Genomic DNA, 15,463 nt, shown 5'->3' with positions numbered 1-15,463 from the left:
GAAAAAAGCCTTTGTGTTCTGGTTCTCATTTAGATGTTTTTCTGGTTCTTTGCATATAAGCCCATCTGATACCCATTGGTTCTTTTTTAAAAGGGCTATAATGAATGTAAAACAGCACGGCAATAATTCCACACAAATGTAGCCCTTTGTTGTTTGTGTGTTTGTGCTTTCAGTGTTTTGTATTCGTTTTTTTGGTTCTTCTTAAATTTTTTATTTAACTAGAGTTGGAGGGAAGTATCATTTTCTTTTTCTTCTTTCAAGTGAACTTTATTAATTCAAGTTTCTCTATTTTGTGGTATGAATATTTAGAACATTTTGGCCTTAAGTGGACAGTGGGATGCATCTTGGGAAGGAAGGAATGATTAATGAAGACTGGAAAGAGCATTTAAAATTTTTTATAACCTGAAATTTCAAGTAACTGTTTTTTGGGGGGTGGGTAGTTCTCTCAGACGTTAATTTAATGTAGGATCCTGAATCATTTTACATAGTTTTTACAGAAGTCAAATCATCAAGATTTGATCTTTTCCCCATGTTTTTTTGACAGCATACATCTATCTACCTGTTTATTTTCAGGGAGTGACGAATGCAAGAGTTAACCTTAATCTCTAATAAGAGTGTTAATTTTATGCATTGCTTTCAATGTATCAAAAATGTTTTGTCTTTAAGCTAATCGAACATTAAACTTTCTGTGGTAAATCTTTTTTATAAGTTCCAATTTTTTATACCTTAAGGTTTGTTAAAAACCAAGTGTCCACATGTCTAGTGTAAACTTGCTATCTTTACTTTAGAGGGTGTTTCAGTGTGTGAACGATATCCTCCTTCTCTCTGTCTTCTTTTAAAGAGCACCTCATGGACTACTTAGATGCATGTAGTGTTAACAGAGAGGTGGTGAGATTTCTGTGTGTGATAATAACATACTATTTCTTTCAAAACGCTAACCTCTGACTAGAGCAGTCCCATTATTTTACTGACAGGTCTCTTGTACTTTAAGTTTAGGAACTGCGGTTTCAGTCATGGCCAAGATTCCACTGTTGGAGTGCCTAACCAGACAGAGTTACAGGGAATGTTTGGGAAGACTGGATTCCTTGCCTGGACGTGAAGGCTCAGAAGAGGCCGATACGAAAACCTCCACTGAACTGGTGCTCTCTCCAGATATGCCTGCAACAATGAACAAACCCTCTTTAACCTCATTCCACAAGTCCGTGGAACATGTAGCCCCAGACACCACAGATGCCGAAAGTGGAAAAGAAACGAGGGAACCTTGTCCAAGTCCTGTCCAGCAGGACGAAGCTGCAGTAGATGCTAAAGACGGTGACCTGCCTTTTTTTAATGTTTCTTTGTTAGACTGGATCAATGTGCAGGATAGGCCTAATGACGTGGAATCGCTGGTCAGGAAGTGCTTTGATTCCATGAGCAGGGTAAGAGTCATCTGATTTTTCTTGTCATTTAACCACTTGAGATTATGTTACCTGTACTACATATTCTCTGTACAGTAATGGGAGAAGGGGCGGGGGTCGTACCATGTTATAGCGGAAATAATGAGCCTTGGAATAAAACTTTACAACCATATCTAAGACTTCGGACCAATCAAATCATTTAATGCATAACCTTATTTATGAACTGATAGTAAATTTGGGAAGATTATTAGAAGTAATATAGGTAAAGTCTCTATGCAGTGCCGAGCCTTGAGGTGTCCACTCCAATGGGGATGGTCTTGGTGGTGGTGGTACTTTGAAATTTTTTTCCCCTGATCCTGTAATATTACTTGGACTTTTTAATATCTCCTATCCTCTAATTTGTCCCTACAGTTAGGCTCTTTGATCTACTAGGTAAAACTTGAACAGTCTTGCTGGTTTTCATTATTGTGCCTTGAGTACTGAGCATTCTCTACAAGTAAATCTACAAGTAAATGGGTAAAATGATAACATTTGGCCATCGCTGTTTCTTACATTAACTTAATAATGATTCATATGTTCACATTTACAGATGCTGTAGAACTTTCAAGCTTTTGGGGGGAAAATATTAATGATATAATTTTGTTTTTATCTATAACAGTTTTTTACACTAAGAATGATTGACGTTCGATGAAATACACAAGTCTGGAGTGGTTAGTTCACGGGAGTGACCAGCATCCAAAGGCAGATACATTGAACCTTTCCACCTCCCAGAAAACCCCCATGGGCCTCTTTTGCATCACTCCCTCCGCCTCCCTCCCACCCGAGCCCCCCCGCCTCCCAGGGAACTCGTCTCTGAGGTTTAAAAGAAGTAATTTTAGATACAGTATCTGCCTGAGATATTTTAAAATTCAAAACCTAGACATTGTGTTTTTAGTTTTAGTTTGTAACTATAGTGACTTGTGTTTTGGATTAAGTTCTCCCCCAAGTACACTTATAAAAACTTTTAAACCTGGGGAATAAATCTGGAATAAACCTCTTCAGATCTGATCAGTAAGTGGATAGAAAATCTTTGAGGCCTGAGAGGAAGTTGTTGAGGCACATGCGTCAGTGATGCAGACCACATGAAACAATATTTTGAAGGCTGCTGTTGTCTAAAGATGATGGGCAGAATACTTAAACTTTTCTCAAAGGTAAACTTTTGACTCAGTTGGAAAAGAGACTTATTAATCTTCGGTTGGTTATTGGGGGAAAGGCAGCACACTGTCTGGGATGCCTGGAAAACAGCAGCATTTTTTCTTGTTTAAGTTATTGGACAGTAAAAATGGAGTGCATTCTGAAGTTTATTCTTAATTCTTTCAGTACAGCCATTTCCTTGATGACATCCTTTAGGCACTTCTTTCATTTTGACCATTTATTATCTGTTGTCAAGAATGCTTCAATTATGACATTTGCCAGGGCGGGGAAGCATGGAATATATTGTGCAAAGATTACTGCCAAAAATGAATGAAAACTAGTGTTCCTATTCAAACTGTTGACATTTTAGTAGCCTAAAAATTCCATCTGTGATTGTGGAAAATCAACCACATGATTGTGATGGGTGATTGAAGCGTCATTTTTTATAATTCCACATGAATCAGAGAACAGGGCTCTAGGCCACGAGAACCACTTTTTTAAAGGGCTTGCAGTTGGCTTTGTGTTTGCATGTTTAAATGAAATCTAGCAAAGCCATAAGGTTTATTCACTTTATATGACGAGAGAAGAAACAATGATCCTTTTCTGGCTTAATAATGAAAATTCACAATAATTTATACCTACAGAATTCAGTGAATCTTAAAACATTCTTCCATGCTTGTCTGTGTAGTTGTGTTGTACTCTGAGTGAATTATGAGATACAGAAACATTAGAACCAGGAGCCATGGTTTAGAGTTTGTTTTTTCTTCCCTAAATCACTGCTGTGTTTTATGTATAGCTGTAATTAGGCCCAAGTTGAATTATTTTAGTCATCTTTTTTAGCCTTTTATCATCCTCATAGTTTATAACTAGTCAGTACTTTGCATTGGAACTGTGTGCACATTGGACTCAGCGTGGAAATGAGGAAATGTTCACATGTGCACAGGTTTTCGTTAATATTAGGTGAAGCAGGCGCTGTCCGTGTTACATAACAGCTGTGTTAACTTTTCTGTGATGTTAGAAGTGCAGCTTATCGACTACACTGAATTCTTGATAACGGTAGAACAGTTCACTTTTAACTGCTTTCGTATGTTGTCTGTGAACCTAACAGTGCACCTAAAATGAGTAATTTACAGTCCCTTTGTGGTGATCAGGGAAGACACGAAGGAGGTGGTGTTGGCTAGGCCCCTCACAGGGAGGCTGAGGTGGGCTTCAGCAGCTGGCAGGACAACCCGTGAGAACAAAGATCAAGCTAGAGAAACAGCATTTGTCTGCAGTTCAGTGTCTGTGCTTTGGGGACACGTCTGGGGGCCGAGGGAGCCGTTTCGGGATTCCAGCAGAGGACAGCTTAGTAATCATGGCCGGTGTCCGTGTGGAGGTGTGAGCGGGCAGGCAGAAACCCAGGCTGAACATCTGTGAGAAGGATGAAGGGTTGGACAGGCGTGGGGAGTTCACCTCCTTCGAAATCCTGTAAGAAACAGTAAGGATGGGCCATAGCACAGAGTCCTGCGGGATCTCGCCTGTTTGTGGAGGAGACGGAAGAGGAGCCAGACCCAGCGGAGGGGACGCCCGAAGCTGTGAGGGGTGGTCTCCCTCCCACGGGTAGGTGGGCTACACTGTGAGCCCCGGCGGAAGCCAGTGCACCGAAGACGCCAGTGTACAGTGTTCTTCCGAGGGAAAGTGGAGCGGGGTGGAGAGAATTTGGGGGGTTCCTTGAATTACCTAAATCCCAGAAATCTTGGAGAAGTAAAGCCCAGGAACAGGAGAGATTGCAGAGTAAGAGAGTGTAGTTGATCAAGCAGCTTCCTTGAGGAGCTACAGACCGAGAATAAAGGTCTCTCCAGGAGGGAGGGAGGTTTGAAGGTGTTGCTGCGTTTTAGGGGGAAGTTGACCGATCAGACAGGTAATGACCGAAGGATGTGTTTTCGTTATTAGTTCTGCTGTACTTCATAAGACCTTGACAATAACATTTTCGGTGGGATATTGAGAATTGAACGAACTGCGGCTTGAATTGAAAGGTGTAATGTGGCTTCCCTGGTGGCGCAGTGCTTAAGAATCCACCTGCCAGTGCAGGGGACACGGGTTCGAGCCCTGGTCCAGGAGGATCCCACATGCCGCGGAGCAACTAAACCTGTGCATCACAACTACTGAGCCTGCGCTCTAGAGCCCACGAGCCACAACTACTGAGCCCACGTGCCACAACTACTGAAGCCTGCATGCCTAAAGCCTGTGCTCCGCAACAAGAGAAGCCACCGCAATGAGAAGCCCGTGCACCGCAGCAAAAAGTAGCGCCCGCGCACAGCAGCGAAGACCCAACACAGCCAAAAATGAATGAATTAATTTTTTTTAAAAGTTAAAAAAAAAGTGTAATGCCTGGAACTAGATTCCTAGTTATGTATCCCAATATAATCAGTAATAATTGTGTTTTTTAACACCATAATTACCCTGTTCTTGACCTTCTTGTGGAAATATAACCTTGATTTCTCGTGCTTTTGCTTTTCTGTATTTTTCACTATTACTGTTTTTCATTAAAGCTGTGTACCAAAATAGTGTGAAATACATTTTAAGCCATTTGCTGAAAATTTCATTCGCACGTGTTTTCTTGTCATTCAGCTTGATCCACGGATCATTCGACCCTTTATAGCAGAATGCCGTCAGACTATTGCCAATCTCGATAATCAGAACATGAAGGCCATCAAGGGGCTGGAGGACCGGCTGTACGCCCTGGACCAGATGATCGCCAGCTGTGGCCGACTCGTCAACGAGCAGAAAGAACTCGCTCAGGTGCTTATTGCAGACTTCTCTCAGGAAAAGGCATTTGCGGTTTTCTAGACACATCTTTTACGTGCGCTGTCAGTTTGCTGTGCACCGTGTGTTCACTTCACCCATGAATGCTGTTAACGCGGTATTACTGGTTCCACGTAGTAAAGGAGGAGGCCGGTTCTTCCCGTTCAGGTTCGAGAACACCACGTGAGCTGAGGCTGCGAAGGGTGACAGCCGGGAGGCGGCCCGGAGACGCTGTGGGTGGCAGGGGAGACCTGCGCACGCGACAGCCCCGTGCTCGCCACCTGAGCAGCCTCCTGCTCCCTCCTGGGGAAACCGGGAACCTCAGAAAATGTAGGTCTTGTTAATGCAGTGTTCTAGGAACCCTGTTGCCAGGTTAGGTTGATGACCAGAAGAAGGTGGTGGAATCGTGGGGAGTCTTCCACGTGGTGACTGGCTGTGACCCTCGACTGCTTTGTGTGCCCCCTTCCCTGGTGAGAGCATTCTGTGAAAACAGCCAGGGGCCAAAAGAGGTCACTTTTCTAACCTTGACGCTCACACACGCTTTTCTGGTTCAACTTTCCCTGCCACCATTTTTCCTCTAAATGTGTTCTTTCATTAGAACATCAGAGTGGTCATTTTAATGGGTACAAATGTTTTATTTCACCTGCGTGGCTGAGGACATGCAGTATCGGGTAGGTAGATAAAGTGTGTAGATAGAGCCTTGCTGAGTTCTTTTTAAACATGTTTAAAATATTGATAGCATTTTTATAGTTTACTAACTGAATTCATCTTGTAATTACCAGATTCTCTTTTTCTGTCTCTTGATTTTGGATCCGGCCCCCTTACTGTGAACTGAATTTCTTTATCTTGTGTTTGCACCGAATGGAGCCCTCCCAGTGTAATGCTAAAATAGATGTGATACTGGGTGTCCTTGGTTGATTCCTGATCTGTAGAAAATGATCAACGCTTCACCATTACAGTGTTCGTAGTAGGTTTTTTTTCCTCCTTGTTTTAATAGAAACCCTTTATCAGATTAAGAAAGGTACGTTCTACTTCTAATCTTGGACCATCCTTGGATTCTCGGAATAAGCTCAATGTGGTCATAGTATATTGTCTTTTTAATGTATTAGCTGTATTCCTTTTAAGGAATACATACATCCTTGACGTATTAAAGTCTATCATACGTTAAAATATCCTTTAGTATTTCCTTCCAGGGGCAAATTCAGGTTTTATCATTTGAAAATCCTTTGTTTCTGAAGGATATTTTCTCTTAATAGAGAATTCTAGGCTGTTACTGATTTACTTGTAGCACTTTGCCTTTGGTTTGGGTTTTAGAGTTTGACTGTGATACGGTGAGGTGTGGCTTTCTTTGTATTTCTCCTGCATTGGGCTTGTACTTCATGAATTGTGGATTGATGCCATATTTTTCTTGGATTCAGTAAAAAGCAATTGAAAACCTATTAAGATTTTATCAAAGGAGAATAAAGCAGTAAGTTACTTTTTAAAAATAGATTAAATTACAGAAAAAGCATAGCCACGGTTAGGCACGCAGCATATTGGAAGAAAAATAAGATATAAAATAATTACTAAAATTATCTTACTTTCAGATATTGAATCATCTCGACTTTTTTTTAACACACATCATTTAAACTTAAATATTTTCATGATATTTAGAAAAAACATGAAACAGAAAAGAGAGAGAGACCTACCAGAAAGTAAGAAGACACACTTGCTGTCCTTTGTTGGTTGTGTGGTTGAGCCCTACAAGGATAATTACCTATAGTAGCAAGTGTGACAGCGAGATGGGTGTGCAGATCCTAACACTTCTATAACATGGTAACTAGTGAGTCGAGCAGGGAAAAAACCCGTGAATACAGTGAAATACTCAGCAAGATGTCTCATCAAGATGTCTTTGGACTTTTTTTTTTAAGTGTTTGCTCTTGGCTTTGGCACATCTGACTGAATTAATCTATAGCCTAAAAACAATCCCTGCCTAACAAAAAGATGCAAGGTTCGCCTGTGAAAATAAATAAGGATAGCTAAGAAAAAAGTGTGATAATTACTTTTCCTATGAAACAGTAAGATATACTGTAGAAGTCATTGTTCTAAAGATAATGAGCACAGATCAGTGGAACAAAGTATATAATAGCCCAGAAACACTGGAGGAAGGAATGACTTTTCAGCGAGTAGTGCAGAGTCGATTGATTGATTTTTATTGGGGGAAGTGTATAATATGCTACTGAATATCATTGATTAGATTAAATCTGTTGTTAGTTTTCATGGGGCTTAAAGTCAGTGCCCCTGTTTTTACCCGTGCTCTGACTGAACTGTGGTGTAACAGGAGTTTACACTCATAGGTTCTAGTTCTGATTTGCCTCCTGTGTCCTTGGATATGTTGCTTTAGCTTCCTGGGTCTCATTTATTTTTCTAGCACGAAAATGGAACAGAATTGGATGAGCATAAATTTCTTAAGAACTCTGAACTTTTGCTATGGACACACCTACTACACTCAGAAAAGTAGGAGATTTTAAAATCTTACCTGAAAGTAGAACAGTTCATGTCTAACGTAAAGCTTTTCCTCTTAAATGAATGCTCATGGTTTTCATGAAAGTTAATATCCTTTAAAATATTTTCTCCCAAAGGGATTTTTAGCTAATCAGATGAGAGCTGAAAACTTGAAGGATGCGTCTGTGTTACCTGATTTGTGCCTGAGTCATGCAAATCAGTTGATGATTATGTTGCAAAATCATAGAAAACTGTTGGATATTAAGCAGAAGTGCACCACTGCCAAACAAGAACTAGCAAATAACCTTCATGTCAGACTGAAGTAAGTGATTCTAGGGTGTCTAATTTGGGATGTTGAGAGTTGATTTTTTTTTATTTCTCCCAAGTGATGGCGTAATCCTGTCACCATGTTGACATACTTCACTGGTTGATTAACATGGGCTTGGATGATTTGTACAGCGTTTGTGTGTCTTGATTTCATTCTGTAGGTGGTGTTGCTTTGTGATGCTTCATGCTGATCAGGATGGAGAGAAGTTGCAGGCTCTGCTCCGCCTCGTTATAGAGCTCTTGGAGAGAGTCAAGATCGTTGAAGCTCTGAGTACAGTTCCTCAGATGTACTGCTTAGCTGCCGTCGAGGTGGTCAGGAGAAAAATGTTCATAAAACACTACAGGGAGGTATGCAGGTTGGATTGTACTTTGATTGTGCCTGAGCCTCAGTGACTTGGTGTGTGACACTAACAGAGGCTTTCCTTTTCTTAGTGGGCTGGTGCTTTAGTCAAAGACGGAAAGCGATTATATGAGGCTGAAAAGTCAAAAAGGGAATCCTTTGGGAAATTATTTAGTAAGTGTTCTTTATTAATAACTTATACTTTTTAAGAAAAAAATGCTCTTTGTATTTCATAGATATGAATAGCATTATATAGCATGAGTTGTAAAATAACCATATTGTTAATTTCTTTACACAGGGAAGTCCTTTTTAAGAAATCGTCTGTTCAGGGGATTGGACTCCTGGCACCCATCCTTTTGTGTACGTAATTTATCTTCTAATATGACTAAATCCTGTGTGTGTTCAGACCTTTATTTCAGAAGTAGAGATATTTATCGGAAACAAATTTTTTATCAAAATGATTTTGGCTTTAAGATGAATTCATAGTTTTTGGTCAGGAGTCTTCACTGCATGGGACGATGAAGTCCTACTGCACTGTCGAGATGGGTGGGAACAGATTCTCCCCCTCACTTTATCTGTCTCCACCCCTCCTGTCCCTGCCACCCTTTCCCTCCTCTCCCCTCCCCTCCCCTCCCCTATCATTCATGTTGCACAAATCAGAATAGGGTGACCCATCAGGTCATCTTCATTGAAACCATGAAAAATAAGGTTGCTGTATTTCTAAACCAGAGTGGTCTGGGGACCACTAATTTTATTACATGAAACATGTGATTCCGTGATCAAAGAAGTTTTGGAAATGCTGTAGGTTTGTTGTTTTCTCCTCAGACACACTGCTTAACTGTTAAACATGTGTTTGTACTGCAGGATTCCTTAGGGCTTTAAATATGTGTTTTTGTGTATCTATGAATGAGTGTTGTAATAGGCAGGATTTCCCACACTCCTTTATTTAGGACCCCTGCTTAATGAAGGGTGTCTTGACATCTCTAAATCTGCATAAGTGATGACTCAGACCATTGGAATTATCCTAAAAGGTGCATTTCTTGGCAATGTTTATAAAGAAATGGTAGATAATTTTTTTATGAATCTGAAATTGGCTAAGACTTTTTATTTTGGAAAATGTAATGAAGAGGTGAAGAAAAGGGCAAGGAGGAAGTTTTGCATAAGAAAAAACGATCTTTACTGCATTAAAACAATACAGCACGCTACTAGGTGACAGGAATAGATACAGAGGGCGGGGGCTGTCCTCACGACTGTGCTGTCGGTCAGGTAGAAACTTGGGAATAGCCTGTGTGATAGCGAGACAAATGGGTTCCTTTAATGCTGGCGGGAATACCAGAATTCCCATGAAAAGACGCTGAAAACAGAGAAGTGGGGAGTGAGCACGGCAGTTGATCACCAACAGCTTGCACGTCCCGGTTATTTCAGACTCAGAAAAGCGGTCTCCCCATCCTCACTGAATAGTCCTTCATTTGCATTTTATTATTTTATTCTGTTTCTTAGGTGTGAGTAGATCATTTGAAGCATTTTTGTTTATTTGTTATTGAATTTGATTATACTAAGAAATCAGTTACAAAAGGATACTGTATATTTTTTGGTACATTATTATTTTTTAATATAGACACAGAAGCCTCGAAAGTTTGACTGTGAACTTCCAGACATTTCATTAGAAGATTTACAGTTTCTGCAATCATTCTGTCCTTCCGAGGTTCAGCCATTCCTCAGGTAAACACCGTTCCTATTTTTAGCTTTACTCACTGCCTTGTGATGATTTCGTTATTCTGGAGCTGTGGGAACGGCAGCAGCACCCCAGGGGATGCCGGAGCGGAGGAGTGCGTTATGATGGCTGGCGCGCTCGTGGCCGCTTTGGGAAGTTTCTGGGGAGTATGAAAATGACCAGAAAAAAGGATCAGAAAATGAAGAAGATAAAGTAGGAGGAAAGTAATGCCTTACATGAAGTTAATTCTTTTCTGGTAGTTGTCTGACGTTGTGGCATACTGTGAGAGATTTCTGAGTTATCACTTTATTTAGTTTATATATATATATATATTTTTATATCTATATTTTTTAATTGGAGTATCATTGCTTTACAATGGTGTGTTAGTTTCTGTTGTACAGTGAAGTGAATCAGCCATATGTATACACATATCCCCTCCCTCTTGGACCTCCCACCCATCTAGGTCATCACAGAGCACTGAGCTGAGCTCCCTGTGCTCTACAGCAGGTTCCCACTAGCTGTTTATTTTACACACAGTAGTGTATATATGTCAATCCTGACTGATCTCCCAATTCGTCCCACCCTCCCCTTCCCCCCCATTTAATGATACGTCTTAGTCTGCTTAAACTATTCGTGGTATTGAATGAAAGACGATGGTGAGTTGCTTTTGACATAGATTATAGTATTTGGTTGCAGTTACCATTTTTCATTGAGAAATTAGAAATCTAACTTGATTGTGCTCTCTTTCAGGGTGCCCTTACTTTGTGACTTTGACCCTCTACACCAGCACGTACTTGCTCTACATAATTTGGTAAAAGCAGCACAAAGTTTGGATGAAATGTCACAGACCATTACAGACCTACTGAGTGAACAAAAGGCAAATCCCGTTCTTTGTAGTGGTTCGCCCCGTTAGCGTAAACGCCTGTGTTGCTGCAGCTCTGTAAGCCTGTCCCTCTCTTTTCCAGGCGTCCGCGAGTCAGACGTCCCCACAGGCGGCTTCCTCCCCCCGGATGGACAGCACGGCAGGAACCACAACCACTACCTCACCCCGAACACCCCCTCCACTCACTGCGCGGGGCCCCTTGTGTCCTGCAGTCTGTCCCGTAGAAGAATTGTCTCCGGATAGCATTGATGCACATACGTTTGATTTTGAAACGATCCCCCATCCAAACATAGAACAGACTCTTCACCAGGCTTCGTTAGACTTGGATTCATTAGCAGAAAGTCCTGAATCAGATTTCATGTCTGCAGTGAATGAGTTTGTAATAGAGGAAAACTTGTCATCTTCCAATCCTATCAGTGATCCACAGAGTCCAGAGATGATGGTGGAATCCCTTTACTCCTCAGTCATCAATGCCATCGACAGCAGGCGAATGCAGGACACGAGTGCCCGAGGTCAGGAGCACTCGGGCCACCATGCGTCTCTCAGCGTCCAGTTGGAGAAGTGCCGTGTCACTGCCCACGACTCGCAGCTCAGTGTACAAACCATAAAGGAGGACCTTTGCCACTTCCGAACATTTGTGCAGAAGGAACAGTGTGACTTCTCAAATTCTTTAAAGTGTACAGCAGTAGAAATAAGAAATATTATTGAAAAAGTAAAATGTTCTTTGGAAATAACACTAAATGAAAGACACCAAAAAGAACTACAGTCTTTAAAAAGTGAATATGAGGGCAAACTTGCTGCACTCGTCAAGGAGAGTGAAGAAAATGAAAACAAAATCACAAAGCTGAAAGGAGACTTGGTGTGCCTTGAGGAGGTTTTACAAAATAAAGATAACGAATTTGCTTTGGTTAAATGTGAGAAAGAAGCTGTCATCTGCCTGCAGAAGGAAAAGGATCAGAAGTTGTTAGAGATGGAAAATATAATGCATAGGCAACACTGTGAGATTGAAGAACTGAAGCAGTCACGAGAGACCGTGCTAGAAGACTTAAAGAAGCTCCGCGCGGAGAACGATGAGAAGCTCCAGCTGTTGAGGGTGGAGCTCCAGTGCCTGGAGCAGAACCGGCTGAAGGACTTGGAGGACACCCTGCAGGTCAGGCACACCCAGGAGCTCAGGAAGGTCATGGCCGCCCACGAGGTCTGTTTGGAGAGATTAGAAAAGGAAAATCAACAAAGAGTCGAGCAGATGCAAGGTTCTCACGCCACAGCCGTCCAGGAAAAGGAACAGCAGCTCCAGGAATTAAAACTCAAGGTTTCTGATTTGTCGGACACGAGATGTAAGTTAGAGGTTGAACTTGCCCTGAAGGAAGCAGAAACGGACGAAATAAAAATTTTGCTGGAAGAAAGCAGAGCCCAGCAGCAGGAGACCTTAAAATCTCTCGTTGAACAAGAGACAGAACATTTGAGAACAGAGATAAGTAAACTAAACCAAAAGATTCAAGATGATAATGAAAATTATCAGGTGGGCTTGGCCGAACTAAGAACTTTAATGACAATTGAAAAAGATCAGTGCATTTCAGAGTTACTTAGTAGACATGAAGAAGAATCTGATATGCTTAGAGCCGAGTTAAACAAAGTGACATCATTGCGTCACCAAGCATTTGAAGTAGAAAAAGGCCTGAAAGAAGAATTGGCTGAACTGCAGAGTAAACTGGACTCAGAATTGAGTGCTCTTGAGAAACAAAAAGATGAGAAAATCACCCAGCAAGAAGAGAAATACGAAGCCATTATCCAGAAACTTGAAAAAGACAAAGAGGAATGTGTCATGAGGCACGAACAGGACCGAGGACAGCTGATTCAGAGGCTTAAGTGTGAAAAAGAGGCAGCTATTGAGACTGCCCGTAAAGAAATGAGCTTGGAAAGGGAAGCTGTTGAGAAGGAGCTGTTAGAAAAAATTACACATCTTGAGAGTCAAATAGCAGAAAGGTAAGCATGAACTTCAGTCTATAATCATAAAATTAAAGTCTCAGTGACGGAGATTTTAATTGTGAGTGTCATCATGGCACCTTGATTTTTTACTCATTTACCTTAGGTAAAGGTAACAGTGGAGATACTTTATGAAGTAAAAACGTACGTTTTAAAGTAGTGTTTCTCACAGACATCTAAAAAAAATGAACAGGCTACGTGAATCCATTAGGATGGCTTTTAAAAATGGATTCGTATTTTGGATTTTGAGAGGAATAATTTTTGAAAATTTCCTATGTTTTCGGGATCTTCTTATTCCTTTTTTAAGTTAGACATTTCCTTTTGGTTTGTTTGTAGTTCTTTCCCTAAATTCTTCATTTGAAAGTTACTTATTTTCATTCTTTTAAAATACTGTATGTATGTATGCATAAAAGAGAAGTCGTTGGTCACTTCTGGGTTGGTGGTTAGCTTTCTGGCGGTTATTTCCTCTGTGATTCACAAGATAATGTTAAATGCTGGGTTTATACAGTGGTGAGGGTTTTTGCGTGGTCGTATTGTCGCTTCCGGACATGACTGCCTTGGCTGAGAGGAAGTGGGCTTCCGCATTTCCACTCGTTAACATTCACTGAAGGGGTTTGTGGCCTCATAAACCATTTCTAGCACATTATCCGTTGGTTCTATCATTAATTTTTCCAAGGGAACATATGTATAGGTATATTTGCATTGGCTATTTTAACCTCTGGCCGGAGGTTAAAGGGACTTTTACACCGTCTCCTGTGATCGACTGTCCGCTGTGTGGTGTTCACACCCTGGTGTGCAGTCCACCCCCCGCGTCTGTTTTGAAGACAGAAAGCCTTTATGTGTTCCGGAGGGATGGCGGGCTCTTAGAGGAACTAGGCCCTACACGAACCTTCTCAGAGCTTGGGGGACGCCGAGGTCCGGGCAGTCACCGCAGAAGGCTGGGAGGGCACCGGTAACACAGCAGGAGGACAGACGCTGGCGCGCCCACCGCGGCTGGCGGCTCCGGGCGTCCCCACGGGGCCCAGCGATGGGCTAGGGGTGCGGCTCAGCCCGGGACTGTGTTCCTGGACGACGGGGAGCGGCCCCGGGGAGCGGGCCCGGCCGCCCTTCTCCTTGCGGACTCCACGCTCGTCCTCCTCGCTGGCGGATTTGCGGTTGCAGAGGGGGTTCCGGGAATAATCCGGTGCAGGTGAGGCCCTGGCAGGGCGGGCCGCCCGGCACCGGGCACCCTGTCCTCCCCTGGCTCCCACGTCTCTCTCACCCGCACTGACCTGCCGGAGCCAGGCTCCCGCGACGCGGCCTCTGTCCCCCGTCTCCCCTCCCTGGAGCGTATGCGCCACCCCGGAGTGGATGCGCGGCGCTGAGTTCCCCTTTCCACACGGACGGTCTCTCTCCAGTACTCTGTTGGCCGGTCCTCCCCCGGGGCAGGCGTCCTCGAGTTCACCGCTGATCTCGGGCGCCCCTGCCCGCCGGGCTCTCGTCCTGCCCCTGGGCTCTGGAGCCGGGCCCGCCAGTCCGCTTCCCTGCCGGGCTCGCCGTGGCTGTGATGGAGAAAAGGGAAGCGCCTCCTGCGCCCGCCTGGCGCTGCCGGGGCTCGTGTGGGCCCGCCTCGCGTCTACCACGTCGTCACCCGAGTGTCCCCCCACCCCCGGCGTCCTGGCTCCGTGGGCGAGACAGTGTCCCCTTCCTGACAGGCGTCCCAGGTCGCGCGGTAACTGGGGAGAGCACGGTCAGGCTCTCGGCCTCTAGACCCAGGAGCGAGCCCTGAGCCACCTTACGGAAGGGAGACGCTCACCTGCTTCAGGATCCTGAGCGCCTCAGCCGCGATTCTCCTGGAGGACTTGCCGAGGCTCCGCACACTGCCCACTTCTGCCGCAGACACGTCAGGCACCCGCTGGGAGACGGCCCCGCCGCAGGGCAGCTGGCACGGGTTGCAGGGGCTCCCACACAGCAGGAGGCTGGGCAGGTGTCCAGGAGGAGCTGAGCTACTGGGTGCTGCCCGCAGCCCTCGGGGTCCTCACCCGCACCCTGGACGGGCGTCTCGCAGGCCTGGACCGCTGGGCACTCAGAAATCTCGCTGTGCTCACAGGCTTGTGGGCTTCCACGGCGCTCATTGCTCACCCCACCGGCACTCACGTGTCTTGCCCTGGTAGCTCAAGTAGTGGCTAATTCCTGTTTACCAGGCCTGAGGAGCATGTTGCCATAAATGGGTTGGATTAGTGTGATTTCTTGAGGAATAGCAGGAAGATCGATATCCCTGCCAACGAGATTTCAACAGAGGACCAGGAGAGTTGATCTAATCCTGGATAAGACAGTCGATTGCGGTCCCTGTTGGTGAAATCACACTGCTTCCTGTGGTCTCTACCCAGGATTGATAG

General features: G+C 43.7%; 1 protein-coding gene across 2 annotated transcripts in view; it reads left to right on the top strand.

Moving 5' to 3' along the window:
* RB1CC1 (RB1 inducible coiled-coil 1) overlaps window positions 1–15,463 on the top strand; it is a 41,980-nt gene that overhangs the window by 7,786 nt on the left and 18,731 nt on the right. For both annotated transcript variants that reach the window (XM_060115598.1, XM_060115596.1), the window contains exons 6-14: window positions 992–1,418; window positions 5,181–5,351; window positions 7,976–8,160; window positions 8,327–8,513; window positions 8,598–8,679; window positions 8,804–8,865; window positions 10,124–10,227; window positions 10,970–11,096; window positions 11,185–13,085. In XM_060115598.1, coding sequence (XP_059971581.1) covers window positions 992–1,418; window positions 5,181–5,351; window positions 7,976–8,160; window positions 8,327–8,513; window positions 8,598–8,679; window positions 8,804–8,865; window positions 10,124–10,227; window positions 10,970–11,096; window positions 11,185–13,085 — 3,246 coding nt within the window. The remainder of the gene's footprint in view (window positions 1–991; window positions 1,419–5,180; window positions 5,352–7,975; window positions 8,161–8,326; window positions 8,514–8,597; window positions 8,680–8,803; window positions 8,866–10,123; window positions 10,228–10,969; window positions 11,097–11,184; window positions 13,086–15,463) is intronic.

The sequence above is a fragment of the Mesoplodon densirostris genome, chromosome 13, assembly GCF_025265405.1.
Source record: "Mesoplodon densirostris isolate mMesDen1 chromosome 13, mMesDen1 primary haplotype, whole genome shotgun sequence".
Lineage (NCBI taxonomy): Eukaryota > Metazoa > Chordata > Mammalia > Artiodactyla > Ziphiidae > Mesoplodon > Mesoplodon densirostris.
The sequence above is the reverse complement of the archived record's forward strand: the minus strand, read 5'-3'. Positions and strand labels throughout refer to the sequence as shown.